General features: G+C 49.3%; 1 protein-coding gene across 1 annotated transcript in view; it reads right to left on the bottom strand.

Moving 5' to 3' along the window:
- The window catches only part of galnt9 (polypeptide N-acetylgalactosaminyltransferase 9), a 382,222-nt gene that overhangs the window by 105,101 nt on the left and 257,040 nt on the right, over positions 1-20,081 (bottom strand). The window contains exon 9 of the mRNA XM_086011929.1: positions 12,524-12,619. Coding sequence (XP_085868055.1) covers positions 12,524-12,619 — 96 coding nt within the window. The remainder of the gene's footprint in view (positions 1-12,523; positions 12,620-20,081) is intronic.

The following is a 20,081-nucleotide window of genomic DNA, read 5'->3' as shown; positions in this document are numbered from 1 at the left end:
GAGTAACAACAACAAAAACAACTTGCATTTAAATAGCGCCTTTAGTAAAATGTCCCAAGGCGCTTCCAAGGATTGATTATCAAACAAAATTTGACACCGAGCCACATAAGGAGATATTAGGGCAGGTGACCAAAAGCTTGGTCAAAGAGGCAGGTTTTAAGGAGTGACTTAAAGGAGGAGAGAGAGGCGGAGAGGTTTAGGGAGGGAATTCCAGAGCTCGGGGCCCAGGCAGCTGAAGGCACGGCCGCCAATGGTGAAGCGATGGAAGTGGGGGATGCACAAGAGGCCAGAATGGTAGGAGCGCAGAGATCTCGGAGGGGTTGTGGGGCTGGAGGAGGTTACAGGGGTAGGGAGGGGGGTGAGGCCACGGAGGGATTTGAAGAGGAGGATGAGAATTTTTAATGCAAAGTGCTGCTGGTCCAGGAGCCAATGGGTGATGGGTGAACGGGACAAGGGCAGCAGAGTTTTGGATGAGCTCAAGTTTACGGAGGGGGGCAAGGTGGGGCAATACTATCTGAAAAGATCCATTGGCTTTTTAGGAGGCTTTAGATCTTTGTCGGACAAGGGTGGAGGGCAGGGTGAAATTCAAGAACTATTTATTGGGAAAGTTACATCCCTCCGCAGATGCAACTGATCTTTCTTTGCACTGACCTTTTTCAGATGCCCTTGAGCATAAATATCAACTGCAGTGAAGCATCACTGAATACAGTCCTGATTACCCAATGTGTGCTATCTTCTCATGTCATCCAATTATATCTAAGTGGTTAGTCTAAGGCTCTGCTGTGATTGCTCATTGTCATGGGAACTGCAGCCAGTTGATGAGTAATGTGACGTTAAAGTGGAACGTTAGTCTCAGTGCAATGAGTGATGTGTACTTACCGCTACTGGACAGTGAAGGAGTGGTGTAAGAGTACGTCTATAGAATTTCTTCTACTTCTGCTGACACTGCAGGACTGATGAAGGGGGTACACATCATTCTTGATGCTTAACTACATTAAAGTCCTCTTTAGCTCGCTGTTAATGAACCTTCATGAGTTTTTTATGGCCGTCCTCTCCCTTGCATGTACATGTTGGTTGATGAGACTTCCTCTGCCCCAGGGGAAACTAGTTAAACACATGAGGGAGAAAGGAATAGCAGGATATGTCGACAGGGTGAGATGAAGAGGGGTGGGAGGAGGCTCGTGTGGAGCTGCTGTAGACTCGAGGTCACTCGATCCCTTTCCCCTTGGGCTGGATTTTAACTCTCCATGCCTGGTGGTAACCAGATAGGAGGGGTGGAGGACTAAAATGGACTGAAGGACTAAATTCCTCCCCAAGATGGTGGGGGTCCTCTTTAAATCTGCCGATCGGGCTCCAATGACATCAATAGGGCCCGATCTGCCATTTCAACCCAAGCCCTGAGCAGGGGGAGCGCAGTGGAGCTTCCCCACCCCCTCCAGACCGAGCCTGCTGGGAACAGGAGCCAGAGGAGGCCCGGCAAGCTCAAGTTTTAAAAGAAAATGATGGCGGGTTTCCTTGTGGGTCAGGAGGAGCAGAGCTAGCATTGCCAACTCTGGTTGGGCGTATTCCTGGAGATTTACATAGAAACATAGTGATGCGCTATCAATTCTAATAAAAGGCTAGGCAGAGTTCAGAACAACAGGCTTTTATTAACTACTGAATTGCACTTCAGACAGATCAGGACTATGCCTCTAGTGGACGACCGAATGCCAGGAGCTGCCATGCGGCCGCTCTTATACTCGGTAGCCCAGGGGCGGAGTCAGCTGAGGCATAGTCAGGCACAACAGTGAAACAAGAGTGAACGACAACAACAACAACAACAACAGTGAACACAGTGAACTACAGTGGTTTACCACATTCACCCCTCGTTTAAAATTAAGTCCGGCGGGGTGAAGTGTATCAAAAGTTCGAGTAGGCGAGTCTGTCGGGCGGCCTCGTTTGCCGTCGAGATCTTCGTGGCGACGGTTGTGATGGTACAGCTTCCCACGACGCGTCTTGAGCGGGGTCCAGCACCGGCGTATCGTCCCCTTTGGTGTTGGGTGGGCGAGTTGGCTCCGGCTGGTCCTGGGGGCGCGGCATGCCGTCTACTGGGGTGGAATGGACAGGGGTGAGAATTGGGTCTACTGAATTTTGGGCCGTGTCGGAGGGGGTCGTGGTGGGGGGCAATGGTGGCGGGTCAGTGGACCCCGAGGGTGCCAGATCTCTAATGGAGACTGTGTCCTCCCGCCCGTCCGGGTATGCCACGTAGGCGTACTGGGGGTTGGCATGGAGGAGGTGAACCTTCTCTACCAGGGGAGCCGTTTTGTGGGACCTTACATGCTTCCTCAGCAGGACGGGCCCTGGGGACGTCAGCCAGTGTGGTAGTGAGTTACCGGATGTGGACCTCCGGGGAAAAACAAACATTCGCTCATGGGGGGTTGCGTTGGTGGCTGTACACAGCAGTGACCGGATGGAGTGGAGCGCATCGGGTAGGACATCCTGCCAACGGGAGGTCGGAAGGCCCCTAGATTTTAAGGCTAGGAGGGCCGCCTTCCAGACCGTCGCGTTCTCTCTTTCAACCTGTCCGTTCCCCCGGGGGTTGTAGCTGGTGGTCCGGCTTGAGGCAATACCTCTCATGAGCAGGTACTGACGGAGTTCGTCGCTCATGAAGGACGAGCCCCGGTCGCTATGAATATAGCTGGGAAAACCGAACAGAGCAAAGAGGTTGTGCAGGCATTTAATGACCGCAGCGGTGGTCGTGTCCGGGCAGGGGATGGCAAAAGGGAAACGGGAGTACTCATCAACTATGTTGAGGAAGTACACATTGCGGTCAGAGGAGGGGAGGGGCCCTTTAAAGTCGATACTCAGGCGCTCAAAAGGGCGGGTGGCCTTGATCAGGTTTGCTCTGTCAGGCGTATAGAAGCGCGGCTTGCACTCTGCACAGACTGGGCAGCTCCTGGTCATGGTCCTGACCTCCTCGATGGAGTAAGGCAGGTTGCGGCCCTTAATGAAATGGAAGAGCCTGGTGACCCCCGGGTGGCAGAGGTCGTTGTGGAGGCCCCGTAGTCTATCGATCTGCGTGGTGGCGCATGTGCCTCGCGATAGAGCGTCTGAGGGTTCGTTGAGTTTCCCTGGCCGGTACAAGATGTCGTAATTGTAGGTGGAAAGTTCGATTCTCCACCTCAAAATCTTGTCATTTTTGATTTTACCCCTCTGCTTGTTGTTGAACATGAAAGCAACTGAACGCTGGTCAGTAAGCAGGGTAAATCGTTTTCCAGCCAGGTAGTGCCGCCAGTGGCGCACCGCCTCCACAATGGCCTGGGCCTCCTTTTCCACAGAGGAGTGTCTGAGTTCGGAGCCCTGGAGGGTTCGTGAAAAGAAGGCCACGGGTCTTCCCGCCTGGTTAAGGGTAGCGGCCAGGGCGAAGTCGGATGCATCGCTCTCCACCTGGAAGGGGATGGACTCGTCTACCGAGTGCATGGTGGCCTTGGCAATGTCATCTTTTATACGGTGAAAGGCTAAGTGGGCCTCCGCCGTCAGGGGGAAGGAAGTGGACTTGATAAGTGGACGGGCTTTGTCCGCATAATGAGGGACCCACTGGGCGTAATAGGAAAAGAAGCCCAGGCACCTTTTGAGGGCCTTGAGACAGTGGGGCAGGGGAAGTTCCATCAACGGGCGCATCCGGTCAGGGTCAGGACTGATGACTCCGTGTTTCACCACGCAACCAAGGATAGCGAGGCGGGCTGTGCGGAATATGCACTTTTCCTTGTTGTACGTGAGGTTTAGGAGTTGGCCGTGCGGAGGAACTTATCAAGATTGGCGTCATGGTCCTGCAGGTCATGGCCGCAGATGGTCACGTTGTCTAGGTAGGGAAACGTGGCCTGTAACGCATTCTCGTCGACCATCCGGTCCATCTCCCTCTGGAAGACGGAGACACCGTTGGTGACGCCAAAAGGAACCCTGAGGAAGTGAAAAAGGCGGCCGTTTGCCTCGAAAGCTGTGTACTGGCGGTCCTCAGGGCGGATAGGGATTTGGTGGTATGCTGCCTTGAGGTCAATGGTCGAGAAAACACGGTATTGCGCTATCTTATTAACCATGTCGGCTATGCGGGGGAGGGGGTATGCGTCCAACTGGGTGTACTTGTTGATAGTCTGGCTGTAGTCGATGACTAGGCGCTGCTTGTTGCCAGTCTTAACGACTACCACCTGGGCTCGCCAGGGGCTGGTACTATCCTCAATAATCCCCTCTTTCAGGAGCCGCGTCACCTCAGATCTTATGAAGGATCTGTCCCCGGTGCTGTATCGCCTGCTCTTTGTGGCGATAGGCTTGCAGTCGCGGGTGAGGTTGGCGAACAGGGGGGGGGGTGTGATTTTGAGGATGGAGAGACTACAGGTGGGGCGTGGCGGGCAATTTAAAAACTGCTGGTTGCAGACAGTGAGTGGGGGAAAAGGTCCACCGTATGTCAAGGTGACACTCTTAAAGTGACAATGAAAGTCCAACCCCAGTAGAACGGCAGCGCAGAGATGTGGCAGGACGAAGAGCTTTACATTTTTATATACGGAGCCCTTCACCGAGAGGGTCACTACGCAGTAGCCGCCGACGTCTGCTGAGTGGGATTTCGAGGCCATGGAGATCCGATGGCGCGTTGGCCGGACCGAGAGAGAATAGCGCCGTACTGTATCAGGGTGTATGAAGCTCTCCGTGCTCCCGGAATCAAAAAGGCAAGTTGTGGCGCGGCCATTTACCTGGATGTCCATCGTGGACCTGGCTAGCTGATGGGGTCTGGATTGATCCAGCGTGATGGAGGCCGCTGTGGAGTCGGTAGCGTCGCTGTAGAACCCCGGTGAGGCGGCGGTGGGTGAGTCGGGGGCCCGTTGGCAGAATGGCAGACAAGATGGCGGCGTCGGAGAGGAAGGACAAAATGGCGGCGCCCATGATGATCCCGATCCCCACGAGGCTGGAGGGAGGCAAGATGGCCGCTCCCACGAATCGCACGCGGCGCTGCTGGAGGTAGGGGTCTTCTGGCTTCTGCAGACGCCAGCGTAGTGTCCCTTCTTACCGCAGGCAGAGCAGACCGCGTTTTTCGCCGGGCAGCGCGCCCTGGGGTGTTTGGTTTGGCCACAGAAATAACATTTCTGGCTCGGGCGGGACATCGCTGCAGCAGTTGAGGCCAGGGCCCGTGGCGGCGCCGCGTCCCAAGGTGGCGGCGGCTGCGGCATCCATGAGGCGGCCGCGCGGTCCGGGGAGTAGGCCTCCATGTTCCGGTGGGCTACGTCCAACGAGAGGGTGAGTGAAATCGCCTTCTTCAGGTCGAGCTCGCTACTTTCCAGCAGTCGCTGCCGTGTGTGAGTGGACCTGAGGCCCGCCACGAGGGCGTCCCGGATGAGCTCCTCCGTATGTTCCGTGGCTGTTACTTGCTTGCATTCGCAGGCTCGGCCGAGTTCCTTCAGCGCCCGTATGTATGCTTCTGTGGGTTCCCCGGGCTGTTGTTTGCGAGACCCCAGGAGATGTCTTGCGTAAACATAGTTGACCGGGCGTGCGTATTGCTCCTTCAAGATGTCGATAGCCCCCTGGTAGCTCGTAGCGTCCTGGATAAGGGCAAAAGCTCGGTGGTTTACTTTAGAGTTCAGCACCCTGAGCTTGTCGGCATCGGCGGCGACGGTCTCGCCGGATGCAGTCAGAAAGGACTCAAAACAGTGCAGCCAGTGCGAGAACTTAGCAGTCGAGTCCGGTTCTTGCGGGTCGAGTTCCAGGCACTTGATCTTAAGAATCTGCAGCATCGTTTTTTTTTCAGTAGTTAATAAAATTGATGCGCTATCAATTCTAATAAAAGGCTAGGCAGAGTTCAGAACAACAGGCTTTTATTAACTACTGAATTGCACTTCAGACAGATCAGGACTATGCCTCTAGTGGACGACCGAATGCCAGGAGCTGCCATGCGGCCGCTCTTATACTCGGTAGCCCAGGGGCGGAGTCAGCTGAGGCATAGTCAGGCACAACAGTGAAACAAGAGTGAACGACAACAACAACAACAACAACAGTGAACACAGTGAACTACAGTGGTTTACCACACATAGAAGATAGGAGCAGGAGTAGGCCATTCGGCCCCTCAAGCCTGCTCCGCCATTCAATGCGATCATGGCTGATCATCCAAACTCAGTACCCTGTCCCTGCCTTCTCCCCATATCCCTTGATCCCTTTAGCCTTAAGAAGTATATCTAACTCCTTCTTGAATATATTTAATGAATTGGCCTCTACTGCCTTCTGTGGTAGAGAATTCCACAGGTTCACCACTCTCTGGGTGAAGAAATTCCTCCTCATCTCTGTCCTAAATGGCTTACCCCTTATCTTTAGAATGTGACCCCTGGTTCTGGACTCCCCCGCCATCGGGAACATCCTTCCTCCATCTAGTCTGTCTAGTCCTGTTAGAATTTTATAAGTTTCAATGAGATCCCCTCTCATTCTTCTAAACTCCAGCGAGTATAAGCCCAATCGACCCAATCTCTCCTCATATATTATTCCTGCCATCCCAGGTATCAGTCTGGTGAATCTTCGCTGCACTCCCTCCATGGCAAGAACATCCTTCCTCAGATAAGGCGACCAAAACTGCACACAATACTCAAGGTGTGGTCTCACCAAGGCCCTGTACAATGACCTCCCACTGCGAACCACCCCACCCCCTACACTCCCGCCATTAGTCCATCCTGCAGGCCGATTGGAAAGGGAACAGACTCTTTGATACCTGATTGGATGATTCTTGACTGCCAGTCAAAATGCCTATATTTCCCCCATCTCCAATATTTTGCTTACAACTAAATGAAAATAATCAAAGAAATTTTAAAAAACACAATTTTATTCAATGCCCTCTATGATATTTTTCTCCCAGGTTTTTTTTTTAAATATTCGTTTCTGGGATGTGGGCGTCACTGGCAAGGCCAGCATTTATTGCCCATCCCTAGTTGCCCTCGAGAAGGTGGTGGTGAGCCGCCTTCTTGAACCACTGCAGTCCGTGTAGTGAAGGTACTCCCACAGTGCTGTTAGGGAGGGAGTTCCAGGATTTTGACCCAGCGACGATGAAGGATCGGCGATATATTTCCAAGTCAGGATGGTGTGTGACTTGGAGGGGAACTTGGAGGTGGTGCTGTTCCCATGCGCCTGCTGCCCTTGTCTTTCTAGGTGGAAGAGGTCGCAGGTTTGGGAGGTGCTGCCGAAGAAGCCTTGGCGAGTTGCTGCAGTGCATCTTGTAGATGGTACACACTGCAGCCACGGTGCGCCAGTGGTGGAGGGAGTGGATGTTTAAGATGGTGGATGGGGTGCCAATCAAGTGGGCTGCTTTGTCCTGGATGGTGTCGAGCTTTGTGAGTGTTGTTGGAGCTGTACTCACCCAGGCAAATGGGGGTTGCTCGCAACAATGTCCTGGAGATTAATCTTCAAATCCTGGCAACCCGAGCAGGAATGTTCCTCCAGGCCCCAACTAGGAAACCTCAGCACTGCCCTGCCCTGGGCAACTCGCCAAGAGTCTTCGACAGCACCTCCCAAACCCGCAACCTCTACCACCTAGAAGGACAAGAGCAGCAGGCGCATGGGAACACCACCACCTCCAAGTTCCCTTCCACGTCACACACCATCCTGACTTGGAAATATATCAGCCGTTCCTTCATCGTCGCTGGGTCAAAATCCTGGAACTTCCTCCCTAACAGCACTGTGGGAGCACCGTCACCACACGGACTGCAGCGGTTCAAGAAGGCAGCTCACCACCACCTTCTCAAGGGCAACTAGGGATGGGCAATAAATGCTGGTCTTGCCAGCGACACCCACATCCAAAGAATGAATTAAAAAAGAGTGAAAAATGAGCATTATTTAAACTATATAGAAAATGAACACATTTTGGCTCAAAAAATAAACATTCTTTCCAACATTTCCCTTGCGATACCGCAGCAGATGAACAACATGCCAGAGTTTGTGAAAACATTAGCAAAAGACACCAAAACACACAGCAGGGAGAAGACAGCACCTGTTCCAGCAACATATGTGTAGATTTCCAATGCAGTGATTCATCCAAAGCTCTCCTGCCCGTGTCCTAACTCGCACCAAGTCCCGTTCACCCATCACCCCCTGTGTTCGCTGACCTACACTGGCTCCCTGACTGGCAATGTCTCAATTTTAAAATTCTCATCCTTGTTTTCGAATCCCTCCATGGCCTCACCCCTCCCTATCTCTGTAATCTCCTCCAGCCCTACAACCCCCCGAGATCGCTGTGCTCCTCCAATTCTGGCCTCTTGCGCATCCCCGATTTTAATCGCTCCACCATTGGCGGCCGTGCCCTCAGCTGCCTGGGCCCCGAGCTCTGGAATTCCCTCCCTAAACCTCTCCTCCTCTCTCTCCTCCTTTAAGATGCTCCTTAAAACCGACCTCTTTGACCAAGTGTTTGCTCATCTGCCCTAATATCTCCTTATGTGACTCGGTGTCAAATTTTGTTTGATAATCGCTCCTGTGATGCGCCCTGGGATATTTTACTACGTTAAAGGCGCTATATAAATACGAGTTGTTGTTGTTTATGTAAGAAATAAAAAGAAAGACAGTGAAAGACACCGGGGAGAACTCCCCCTGCTCTTCTTCCAAATAGTGGCCGTGGGATCTTTTCCGTCCACCTGAGAGGCCAGACGGGACCTCGGTTTAACGTCTCATCTGAAAGACGACACCTCCGACAGTGCAGCACTCCCTCAGTAATGCACTTGGGAGTTGTAATGTATGTACCTTTATAAGGGGGAGAACTACTTTTTACAGCTCCTGTATCCTGTAGTACCGGCAGTGACCACACCTGTATATAAACCCTGAGTAGTGATCTGTACAGTCAGTTGCAGTTTGAACCACGTTGAGTAAACACCTGTTGATCAGTCTCTGCAGCCCTTTTCTTATTATTACACGGATGTAACAGGAGTGTCACCTGGATTTTGCGCTCAAGTCTTTCTGACTCAGAGGTGAGAGCGCTACCCGCTGAACCACGGCTGATACATCAACCAATACAACAACAACTTGCATTTATACAGCGCCTGTAACGTCGTAAAAACGTCCCACAGCAGTGTTTAGCCGTGTTTGTTGTAACAGGCCAAAATGGGGGGGGGGGGGGGGGGGCAGACCGGGGAAACACTCCACAGTGCCACCACTGTTGGGAGTACTGAATAGCAAGAATGGATGTTCTCTGTTAAAAGTGATGGAACCAGGTGTACTTCTGGTATTCCACAAAAGTATTACTCAATTGTGACAAGGGGCAATAGGTGATGAAGAGGGCTGTGCACTGAGGCATAATGTAGCTTTGTGCGTGCGACCTCTGGGGCAGGGAATTCTCATGAGTACCAGCGGTGGGGGGGAGATACTGAGCTAAGTCGGTGAGCACCAATTGGGCAGAGAGATATGGACAACTTGTGCCCAGCTACACTCAAGCCCCTGCGGAGGCCAATCCAGGGACACCACTGACAATGGTCTGGGTATCAGAAAATGTATTTTACAAAATATAAATTGAAGAGTTACAGGGTCTAAAAATTGTGTTTGCCTTTGTCGGAGAGTTGAGCTTGTGTCACAGTCCCATAATGGCAACAGTAATTCCTTTGGTTATACAATGGTTTAACAGAAGGCTTGGTGTAGGGGCCAAAACACAAGTGAACCAGCAGGAAAATGGTTGCAATGGCTACATCTTATACACTTAAAAAATGTTCTACATTGTTAATGTATTTGAAATCATGCATTGCAGCAAAAATGACAGCTGAAATAATCTAGTGGAGTGGGACAAAGCCTCGTGATGTACTAGCCTTGAGAGTCTGTTCCCAGGATAATACCAACATTCTATCATTTTCTACGGTTTTCAAGGGCCCTTGATGTCAGTGATAAGAACATAAGAAATCGGAACAGGAGTCGGCCATTCAGCCCCTCGAGCCTGCTCCGCCATTCAATAAGATCATGGCTGATCTTCTACCTCATCTCCACTTTCCTGCACTATCCCCATATCGCCTTGATTCCCTTAATATTCAAAAATCTATCGATCTCTGTCTTGAATATACTCAATGACTGAGCCTCCACAGCCCTCTGGGGCAGAGAATTCCAAAGATTCACCACCCTCTGAGTGAAGAAATTTCTCCTCATCTCAGTCCTAAATAGCTGACCCCTTATTCTGAGACTGTGACCCCTGGTTCTGGACTCCCCAGCCAGGGGAAACATCCTCCCTGCATCTACCCTGTCAAGCCCTGTAAGGATTTTGTATGTTTCAATGAGATCACCTCTCATTCTTCTAAACTCCAGAGAATATAGGCCTAGTCTACTCAATCTCTCCTCATAGGACAATCCCCCCATCCCAGGAACCAGTCTGTGAACCTTCGTTGCACTCCCTCTATGGCAAGTATATCCTTCCTTAGGTAAGGAGACCAAAACTGTACACAATACTCCAGGTGTGGTCTCACCAGGGCCCTATATAATTGCCGTAAGACATCTTTACTCTTATACTCAAATCCTCTTGTAATAAATGTAACATTTGCATATTGAATTATCATTGGCCCGCAGGCATCTGTAAGGAATACCTATTATATTCACATGTGATCACATGCTGAGTTGTCATTGGCCTGTAGGCATCTGTAAGGGGTCCTAACTCCATCTTTTCCCCACTGTGCTGTATGAGAAAGTTTACAGACCTATTGCTTAGTAAAAGAGTTAAACTGTAATACTCCGTTGTCCTGCAATTTATTATTTTTGTACAAAGTGTGCAAAACAAGACAATAAAGGCCAACATACCATTTGCTTTCCTAATTGCTTGCTGTACCTGCATGTTAACTTTCAGTGATTCGTGCACAAGGACACCCAGGTCTCTCTGAACACCAACATTTCCCAATCTCTCACCATTTAAAAAATACTCTGCTTTTCTATTTGAACATTTATGGAGCTATTTGTCAATTTGTATTGTCACAAAACAGTTCTAAAACAAACGTTAATAGCTGCCTCTCAACACAACGCCTCACTTTGCGCATCTCCATTCTTGTTGAGGTTTCCCGTGACATCACTCCAGCTAAGCTGCGCTAAAACACGAATTAGCGAGTCTTACGGCAGAGTTCAGTCCATGACTGGCCGAGGTAGCCATGGTGATTGCAGGCCATGACCCTTGAGTGCCCAATGCAGAGCAGAATTCTTGACTGTGGTGATGTTGTGCACCTCATTATCCATCGCTGTCAGATGGAACGATCAGAGAGTTACACCTCTGACTCACTGAGCACTGGGCTTTCATATTTGACTAAATTAAAAAGCATCCTTGCTCCATTCCCTAACAGATATTAAGACTGCCAATCCCCCCTCGCGGCAGGCTTGGGGCAGCTGATCTTTTCCCGCCCATTAATTTCGTCAAACAGCTTGATTGACAGGAACGGTAGTTTAGTGGTACAGGTAGACTATCCTTTATCCGCACTTCTGAAAACAGAAAACCTCTGAAAACCGAAAGTTTTTTTGTGGAGCGTAAGTCGTGCGCACGACATAACCCAAGTGGCGCCAAACATGACCCGACGCGGCCGATGCTTTTCTGACCTGATTTGTGGGCCAGCTTAGCGTAGGAGTCAGCCGATATCCGGCTTTCCCACAACTGGCGGCGGCAGTCGAGCCCCAGACCCCCGCTAAGTCAAGGAATTCAGATACGGAGCAGGGGGAGCTGTAAACAGACTGTGAGCGGCAGCACAGAGAAGCAGGAAGGGGAATGAGACACGGAGCAGGGGGAGCTGTAAACAAACTGTGAGCGGCAGCACAGAGAAGCAGGAAGGGGAATGAGACACGGAACAGTCGCAAGAGGTAGCCTGAACTTTTAAAATTTATATTAAATACAAATACTAATTACCAAATTAATTTAATGTTCAGAGTTTCCCAGTCTGAAATAACACCTTCTGAAATCCGAAAATTTCCGAAAACCGAAACACAGCTGGTCCCAAGGTTTTCGGATAAGGGATCGTCAACCTGTCATGTTACTGGACTAGTAATCCAGAGGCCTGGACTAAGGATTCGGCAGAGACATGAATTCTAAATCCTGGGGAATTTAAGTTCCATTAATTAAGTAAATCTGGAATAATTACTAGTATCTGTAATGGTGACCATGAAACTACCAGATTGTCGTTAAAAAAAACCATCTGGCTCACTAATGTCCTTTAGGGAAGGAAATCTGCTGCCCTTACCCGGTCTGGCCTATATGTGACTCCAGAGCCCACAGCAATGTGGTTGACTCTTAACTGCCCCCTGGCCTAGCAAGTTGTTCAAGGGCAATAAACGCTGGCCTTGTCAGCGACACCCACATCTCGTGAACGAATAAAAATGTATTGGATTAGAATAGTTTTCACAATGTGCATTGATTGGCTCTGGAATTATGTGCTCAAGTCTGATGTAAAAATATCCAATTTGACAGATAAGACATATCTTTGAAAAGATATTTTTTAAAATCAAATAACCCAGAGACTGAGCAAAGGGCTCTCTTCCGCACATCTTAAATAAAGTGAAAGAGCTGCGCGTGGAACGATGCTCCTACCTGTGAGGTCATGCCATGACATGGATATAGAATAGCTCGGTCCTCCTCCTCCGAGCCTTGGTCCAAGCAGTAGCCACTCGCTTTGCTGTTCCGCACCTGTTGGATTGAAAGGAGATCTCGTTCAAATTAAAGCGACAGGCGTCTTATCGAAGGCCCAGGAAAGGCCTTGCTAAGGTTCGGACATGCTGTTTTACCAACTCCAGGTTGCTCTTCTTTGCATTTTATAGCAAAAAATAACCACTGGTCAGGAGCAAATTGCTGGCCAGAAATATTCAGCAGATCGCAAGGTCATGGAAGAAAATGTAATTTCAGTGGCGTGTCCGTAGAATTACATAGAATGTACAGGTCAGAAACAGGCCATTCAGCCCATCAGGTCCGTGCCGGTGTTTCTGCTCCACACCAGCCTCCTCCCACCCATCTTCATCTCACCCCATCAGCACAACCCTCAATTCCTTTCTCCCTCATCTGCATCTTTAAATGCATCTCTGCTATTCGCCTGTGGCAGCGAGTTCCACATTCTCACCACTCTCTGGGTAAAGAAGTTTCTCCGGAATTCCCTATTGGATTTATTAGTGACTCTCTTATACTGATGGCCCTTAGTTTTGGTCTCTCCCTCCACACGTGGAAACATCTTCTCTACGTCTATTCTTTCGAACCTCTTCGTAATCTTAAAGACCTCTATCTGGTCACCCCCTTCGGCTTCTCTTTTCTAGCCCCAGCCTGTTCAGCTTTTCCTGATGAAGTTTTTTTTTGTGTGATTGTGACACAGTTAAGGGTGAGGATTGGGTGAGGCCTGGAGAAGGTGTTTGATTTTAGTGCGACTCCTTACAGTTACCATTGAAGCGAGTTCCTTGAGTTCTGGGAGTTACTCAGTCACTTCCTCAGATGAACTATTTAATGTGACATTGTTGAGGGAATAGAGTATGTACCTTAAAATGAATTCATGGATTATATGTTTTGAAATGTATTAAGCACAATGTATGAATGTAAAGTATAAAGAGCTAAGATGAATAAGTAACCATTTATGGATGCTAACATAATGGCCCAGAACTTGGTGTCAGGGGCTTCCCGCAGGTGCAAGCCCCCGATCTGCACTCACCCTGCGCGCTGACATCTGAAGCCCGGGCCCGCTTGCATTTCCTGTCACTGGCCCGGTTCAGATGTCAGCGCGCAGTGCTTACCTGATCCAGCGGCGTAGTTAGTGCGATGTGCCGGCTGGGATCAGGTGAGCACTGTACAACCAATCAGGGGAGGGGAAGGTTCATTCATGAGTTTGAGAGTAAGAACTGTCAAACTCATGAAAACTACAGGGGCCCAAAACACTATTTAAACTTTAAATAAAAATTTAAAAAACATCCCAATCATTAAATTAAGTATAAATAAGTTTAAAAAAATAATTTAAACAATAATTTTTTTTTGAAAAAAATAAATTTTTAATAAAAAGGGTCTAAAACTAAACTTACCTTATTGTAGATTCTTTAAAATAATAAACCTGTGGGAAAAAAATGTCTAAATTGCACTAAAACACCACTTACCTGTAAAAATAAATACTTACGTGTGCTTTTTACAAGCGTAAAGACCGGAGGCCTTTACACATGCGCAAATCCCCCAAAACAGAGGAAATCCAAGACGCACGCGCTGCCCCCTACAGCGCACGTGCTAGCCTCTTCACCTCTTGGGTTAGAGGAGAGGAAATGCCAGTTTTCAGCGCATGCGCTGTGCATGCTGAAAACCGGCATTTCCTCCGGCCAGACGCGTGAGTACCCCTTCCGTACTCACGCGTTTGGGGAGGAATTACTGCCCCAATATTATTTAGATCTGCCATTGTGCAGAGGGACGAGTGCACATAAACAGGATAACCAAGGCATGTAGCAGAATAGCAGGATGTCATAACTCAAGATAACGAGTGGACATCGGCCTTCACCATTGTGTAAGGAAACCAGCTACCTAACTCGTGACCACTGGGCCGGTGGGCTACCAGTGTATCAAGGACATCCTGGAGCCCAAGGCTTAGTCTATGGACCCTATGCACATGGCACTCTGCACACGATACTACTCGGAACACGCCCATGTATGGAGTGGGATACGACCATGTACTCTCTATAAATATGCTGCTGTAATTGTATCAAGCTGAGTTGGTGGTGGCAGATAGCCACACCGCTCCCCTGCTAGCTTGTAATAAAGGTCGGGTCGATGGATTGTGACGTCTCACTCCAAGTGGTGATTTCCCACAACAGACACCCATCGAAGACCAGCCCAGACTCATAGGATGAATGTTCTCCTCTCCCTGCTGGTTATAAGAGTCATATGTGAATTGAATTTATAGCACTCCCAATCTGGCCCAAGCTGGAGTATTGTGTCCAGTTCTGGGCACCACACTTTACTAAGGATGTCAAGGCCTTGGAGAGGGTGCAGAGGAGATTTACTAGAACGGTCCCGGGGATGAGGGACTTCAGTTATGTGGAGAGACTGGAAAAGCTGAGATTGTTCTCCTTGGAGCAGAGAAGGATATGGGGGAGGATTTGATGGAGGTGTTCAAAATAATGAGGGATTTTGATAGGGTAAATAAGGAGAAACTGTTTCCAGTGGCAGGAGGGTCGGTAAGCAGAGGACACAGATTGAAGGTAATTGACAAAAGAACCAGAGAGGAGACGAGGGGACATTCTTTTACGCAGCGAGTTGTTGTGATCTGGAATGCGCTGCCTGAACGGGCGGTGGAAGCAGATTCAACAGTAACTTTCAAAAGGGAATTGGAGAAATACTTGAAGGGGAAAAATTTGCAGCACTATGGGGAAAGGGCAGGGGGGAGTGGGACAATTGGAGAGAATCTTTCAAAGAGCCGGCACAGACACGATGGGCCGAATGGCCTCCTTCTGTGCAGTGTCATTCTAGGGCGTGTGCCCACACCAAGCCACTGGCCAGCAAAATGACAATCTCACTCAGGGAGGCTGTAAGGATGGGCGATGAATTTTGGAAAAAGGTTTCACTGCTGCAGCAGAGGGAACTTTACTCTGTACCTAATCATGCTCTACTTCACCTAGGCATGTTTCCTGAGACTGGGTGCCCAAAATAGAAAATGATCCCATTCCCCAATGCTGACAATGTTTTTTTTTGATTATTCAGCACCATTAACATCACTTTTAATGCAAGGGGCTGAAATAGGAAGCCAGACTGAATATATAAAGCATGAAAAAAAGATGGAGGCATTTTATGAACCCATCAGCAAGAACAGCTAAAAAGTGAAAACTTTTCTCGGGTTATTTTAAGGACACCGGTCTCTCAGGAAATTACATTGCTGCTTCAGTTCCCCCGCAGAGAGTCTGTCAGCAGAATAGCCTGGCACGGGAAAGGTTCTTTGTCCTCAGACATACTGGCCACTCGCAAGAGTTAATTTTAATTTTAAAACGATTACAGCAGAAACTAAACACGGTTCCAAATGTTCACAGGAAAGGCCAACTCTTTTTAGTGAGCCCTTCCTCTTTTACTTCACATTTCCAGCATTTAAGGAGGTCATCATTTCTGACTGAGCCATCTACGGGGGGGGGGGGGGGGGGCGGATCTCATTGTAATTTATACTAAAAATGTTGCATTTAAATTAAAATGTAAGGAGTAAGGCGTTAGACTCACAGAACGGCAGAGCTGTGAAATGCAGATTAGGCTTCTGGTGAGGTGAAAGCATCTCAACTCTGAGAGTGAGTTTCCGGTCCACCCGCGCACACAGTGTCAGGAGTCTGCTGAGAATATGCCCTTGGAGGAAGAGAGGCTATTCCGCTTGTTTGCGTGACAGGTCCACTGGTGGATTCCCGAACGGGGAAGTAATCAGCAGCCCAGCCATTCCACACCCTGTGATTGCTTGGGGAGCGTATGAAAGATTAGAGACACGGGCAGTCATTCAGCTTTTAAACAGGAGCCAGCAGGAAAGAAAGACTTGCATTTATATAGCGCCCTTCACAGCCAATGAAGTACTTTTTGAAGTGTAGTCGCAGTTATAATGTAGGAAACGCAGCAGCCAATTTGCACTCAGCAAGCTCCCACAAACAGCAATGGTGATAATGACCAGATAATCTGTTCTTTTTTAAGTGATATTGATTGAGGAATATGGGCCAGGACACCGGGGATAACTCCCCTGCTCTATTTTGAAATAGTACCATGGGATCCTTTACGTCCACCAGAGAAGCCAGACTTGGCCTAGCATCTCATGCGAAAGATGACACCTCCAACAGTGTTAGCGCTCCCTCAGTACTACACTCCCCAGATTTTTGTGCTCAAGTCTCTGGAGTGGGTACATGAACCCACAACCTTCTGACTCAGAGTAGAAAAGAGTGCTATCAACTGAGCCACAGCTGACCCTCATATAAGCCTGGGGACCGGAGCTGGGAGTTAAGGTGTAGGAGGCCATTTTCTGCAGTTGACCACAGAAGGGACAGGGCGTGAGGTTTATATTTTTCTAATTTTGTTGAGTAAGATTATGTGAAGGCAATGGGTTTAGCTTTGACTGTTCTGTAGATCTCTTGCTGTCTATAAAATAAAGTAGCTTAAGGATTTACCCCAGTCCTCATCTCATTAAAATGTTTCTTAGTCTGCCTTGTCAAAGACTGGAGAAGCACGTAAGGGCACATGTAAAAAAGACACAATATCCAGCTCAGATCACAAGATGATCCTGTTGCATACTGTGGATTACACTAATATATAATTATAATATAGCCCCTTAACCTAGACTCCCCCGCCTGTGGAAAAAGTTTTTCTCCATCTACCCTATCAATTCCTTTCAAAATCCTAAAAGCCTCAATCAAATCACTCTTTAACCTTTTATACTCCAGGACAATATGGGCACACTCCTGAACATAAGGTGCTCAGACCACTTACGGAAGTGACCAGTGCCAGCATAGCTGAGTGAATACCTGTGGCAGACCCGAAACCTAAAGCAGTAGTTTCCTTTTTACCCTTTTCCAGTCTTCTGTCGTACATCTTTGAACTTACATAAAATTTATAAAAAGTCACAGAACTATAATAAGAAATGTTGCTTGGGGTGTATAATGACACAGTCCAATCTTTGAAATGAGATTAGCAAAAACCTTGTTTTTATTTTACTGTATTATGATGAGAATTTTAAAATTTCTATCTTTTTCTTTCTTGAGTGAAGTGCCTCCCAACGTCCTGAAGAAGTGCTTCCTGACCACGAGCTTTTCACTGCCCTCTCATTCTGATCTAGTTCAAGTAGCATCGCCTTAAAGAAGTGGACATCACAACTGATGGATCCAACAGTCCCCATGACCAAAATACAAAGGCTTTTCTAAACCAATACTGTTCTTGTCCCATCTACACAGTTAACCATCCAATCCTACATTACAACAGTGACTACACTTCAAAAGCACTTCATTGGCTGTAAAGCGCTTTGGGACGTCCGGTGGTCGTGAAAGGCGCTGGAGAAATGCAAGTCTTTCTGTTTTTCTTTTCAGTCTCTCTATACGCAAAATGCAGATTCACTTTATTAGTGAAAGTGCCTCATTGCCTGCAGTGCCGGTTGGACAGAGCAGAACCCAGTAATAATATCTCACAGAATAGTACATGTGGGCTGCAAATTAAACAGTCTCTTATGGCAATTAGATGACTATAGAAATTACTGTCTCAATTCCAGCTGTTTTGGAAAATGCACTGATTAATTTTCAATCTGCACATTATCTCTGCCGGATTTCACTGCTGGTTTATTTCAAATCACTGTCAAGTGGGAAAAGGAAGGTGGATTAACTAATTTAAAAGCCATAACAGGGATTTATTCACTTAAGTTCAAACTTTATGCTCATTTTATTTAGGAATCAATAGTTTTGAAAATAGGACACAGGGAGAACTAAGTATCAGAGAGGAAAAATCACTTTGCAATAATCTGCAAACTTCTCTCTGTGGCTTTTTGCACCAGGAATATACACGGGGGGAATTTCCACTCTCTTCTGTCGGGCGTGGAACGGGAGAGGAACAGGCAGAGATCGGGCAGAGAATGGATGGAGATCGGGCGGAGATCGGGCGGAGAACGGTTGGAGAACGGTTGGAGAACGGTTGGAGATTGGGCAGAGATCGGGCGGAGAACGGGCGGAGATCGGGCGGAGAATGGGCGGAGAACGGGCGGAGATCGGGCGGAGAGCGGGCAGAGAATGGGCGGAGATCGGGCGGAGAACGGGCGGAGAACGGGCGGAGATCGGGCGGAGAATGGGCGGAGAACGGGCGGAGAGCGGGCAGAGAGCGGGCGGAGAATGGGCGGAGATCGGGCGGAGAACGGGCGGAGAACGGGTGGAGAGCGGGCAGAGATCGGGCGGAGAATGGGCGGAGATCGGGCGGAGAACGGGCGGAGAGCGGGCAGAGAATGGGCGGAGATCGGGTGGAGAACAGGCAGAGAAAGGGCGGAGATCGGGCAGAGAACTAGCGGAGAACGGGCAGAGATCGGGCGGAGAACGGGCGGAGATCGGGCAGAGAACGGGCGGAGAACGGGCGGAGAACGGGTGGAGATCGGGCGGAGAACGGGCGGAGAATGGGCAGAGATTGGGCTGAGAATGGGCGGAGATCGGGCGGAGAACGGGCGGAGATCAGGCGGAGATCGGGCGGAGAACGGGCGGAGATCGGGCGGAGAACGGGTGGAGGTCGGGCAGAGAGCGGGCGGAGAATAGGCGGAGAACGGGCGGAGAACAGGCAGAGAAAGGGCGGAGATCGGGCAGAGATCAGGCAGAGAACGGGCGGAGATCGGGCGGAGATCGGGCGGAGAACGGGCGGAGAACGGGCGGAGAATGGGCGGAGAACGGGTGGAGAACGGGCGGAGAATGGGCGGAGATTGGGCGGAGATCGGGCGGAGAACGGGCGGAGATCGGGCGGAGAACGGGCGGAGATCGGGCGGAGAATGGGTGGAGATCGGGCGGAGATCGGGCGGAGAACGGGCGGAGATCGGGCGGAGATCGGGTGGAGAACGGGCGGAGATCGGGCGGAGATCGGGCAGCAGCGGTCCGGTTGCCAATTTCACACCTTGCCATGGTAAAAGGTGGCGAGTTTGACCTCGGTCTCTCCGCCAAGGATATATGCAATTACTTCCTTGCTAATGATAAAAATGAGCTGACCCAGAAGATTTGAGAGCTATTAACAGGTCACCATTCAGGAGGGATTAGCACCACTTAGAAACATAGGAACAGGAGTAGGCCATTCAGCCTCTCGAGCCTGTTCCACCATTCAGTGAGATCATAGCTGATCTTAACTCCACCCACCTGCCTTGGCTCCATCCCCTTTAATACCCTTGGCTAGCAAAAATCTATCGATCTCAGATTTAAAATTATTAATTGAGCTAGCTTCTTCTGCTTCTTGTGGGAGAGAGTTCCACACTTCTATCACCGTTTGAGCGCAGAAATGTTTCCTAACTTCTCTCCTGAATGGCTTGTTCTGATTTTAAGGTTATGTCCCCTTGTCTTAAGACTCCCCCACCAGCAGAAAAAGTTTCTCTCTAACTACCCCATCGATTCCTTTCAAAATCCTAAAAACCTCAATCAAATCACCCCTTAACCTTCTATATTCCAGGGAATAC

Source organism: Somniosus microcephalus, chromosome 19 (assembly GCF_052327205.1).
Source record: "Somniosus microcephalus isolate GS21.2 chromosome 19, FLI_Smic_1.0, whole genome shotgun sequence".
NCBI classification, from domain to species: Eukaryota; Metazoa; Chordata; class Chondrichthyes; order Squaliformes; family Somniosidae; genus Somniosus; species Somniosus microcephalus.
Note: the sequence above shows the minus strand (reverse complement) of the source record. Positions and strands in the feature narration are given on the sequence as shown.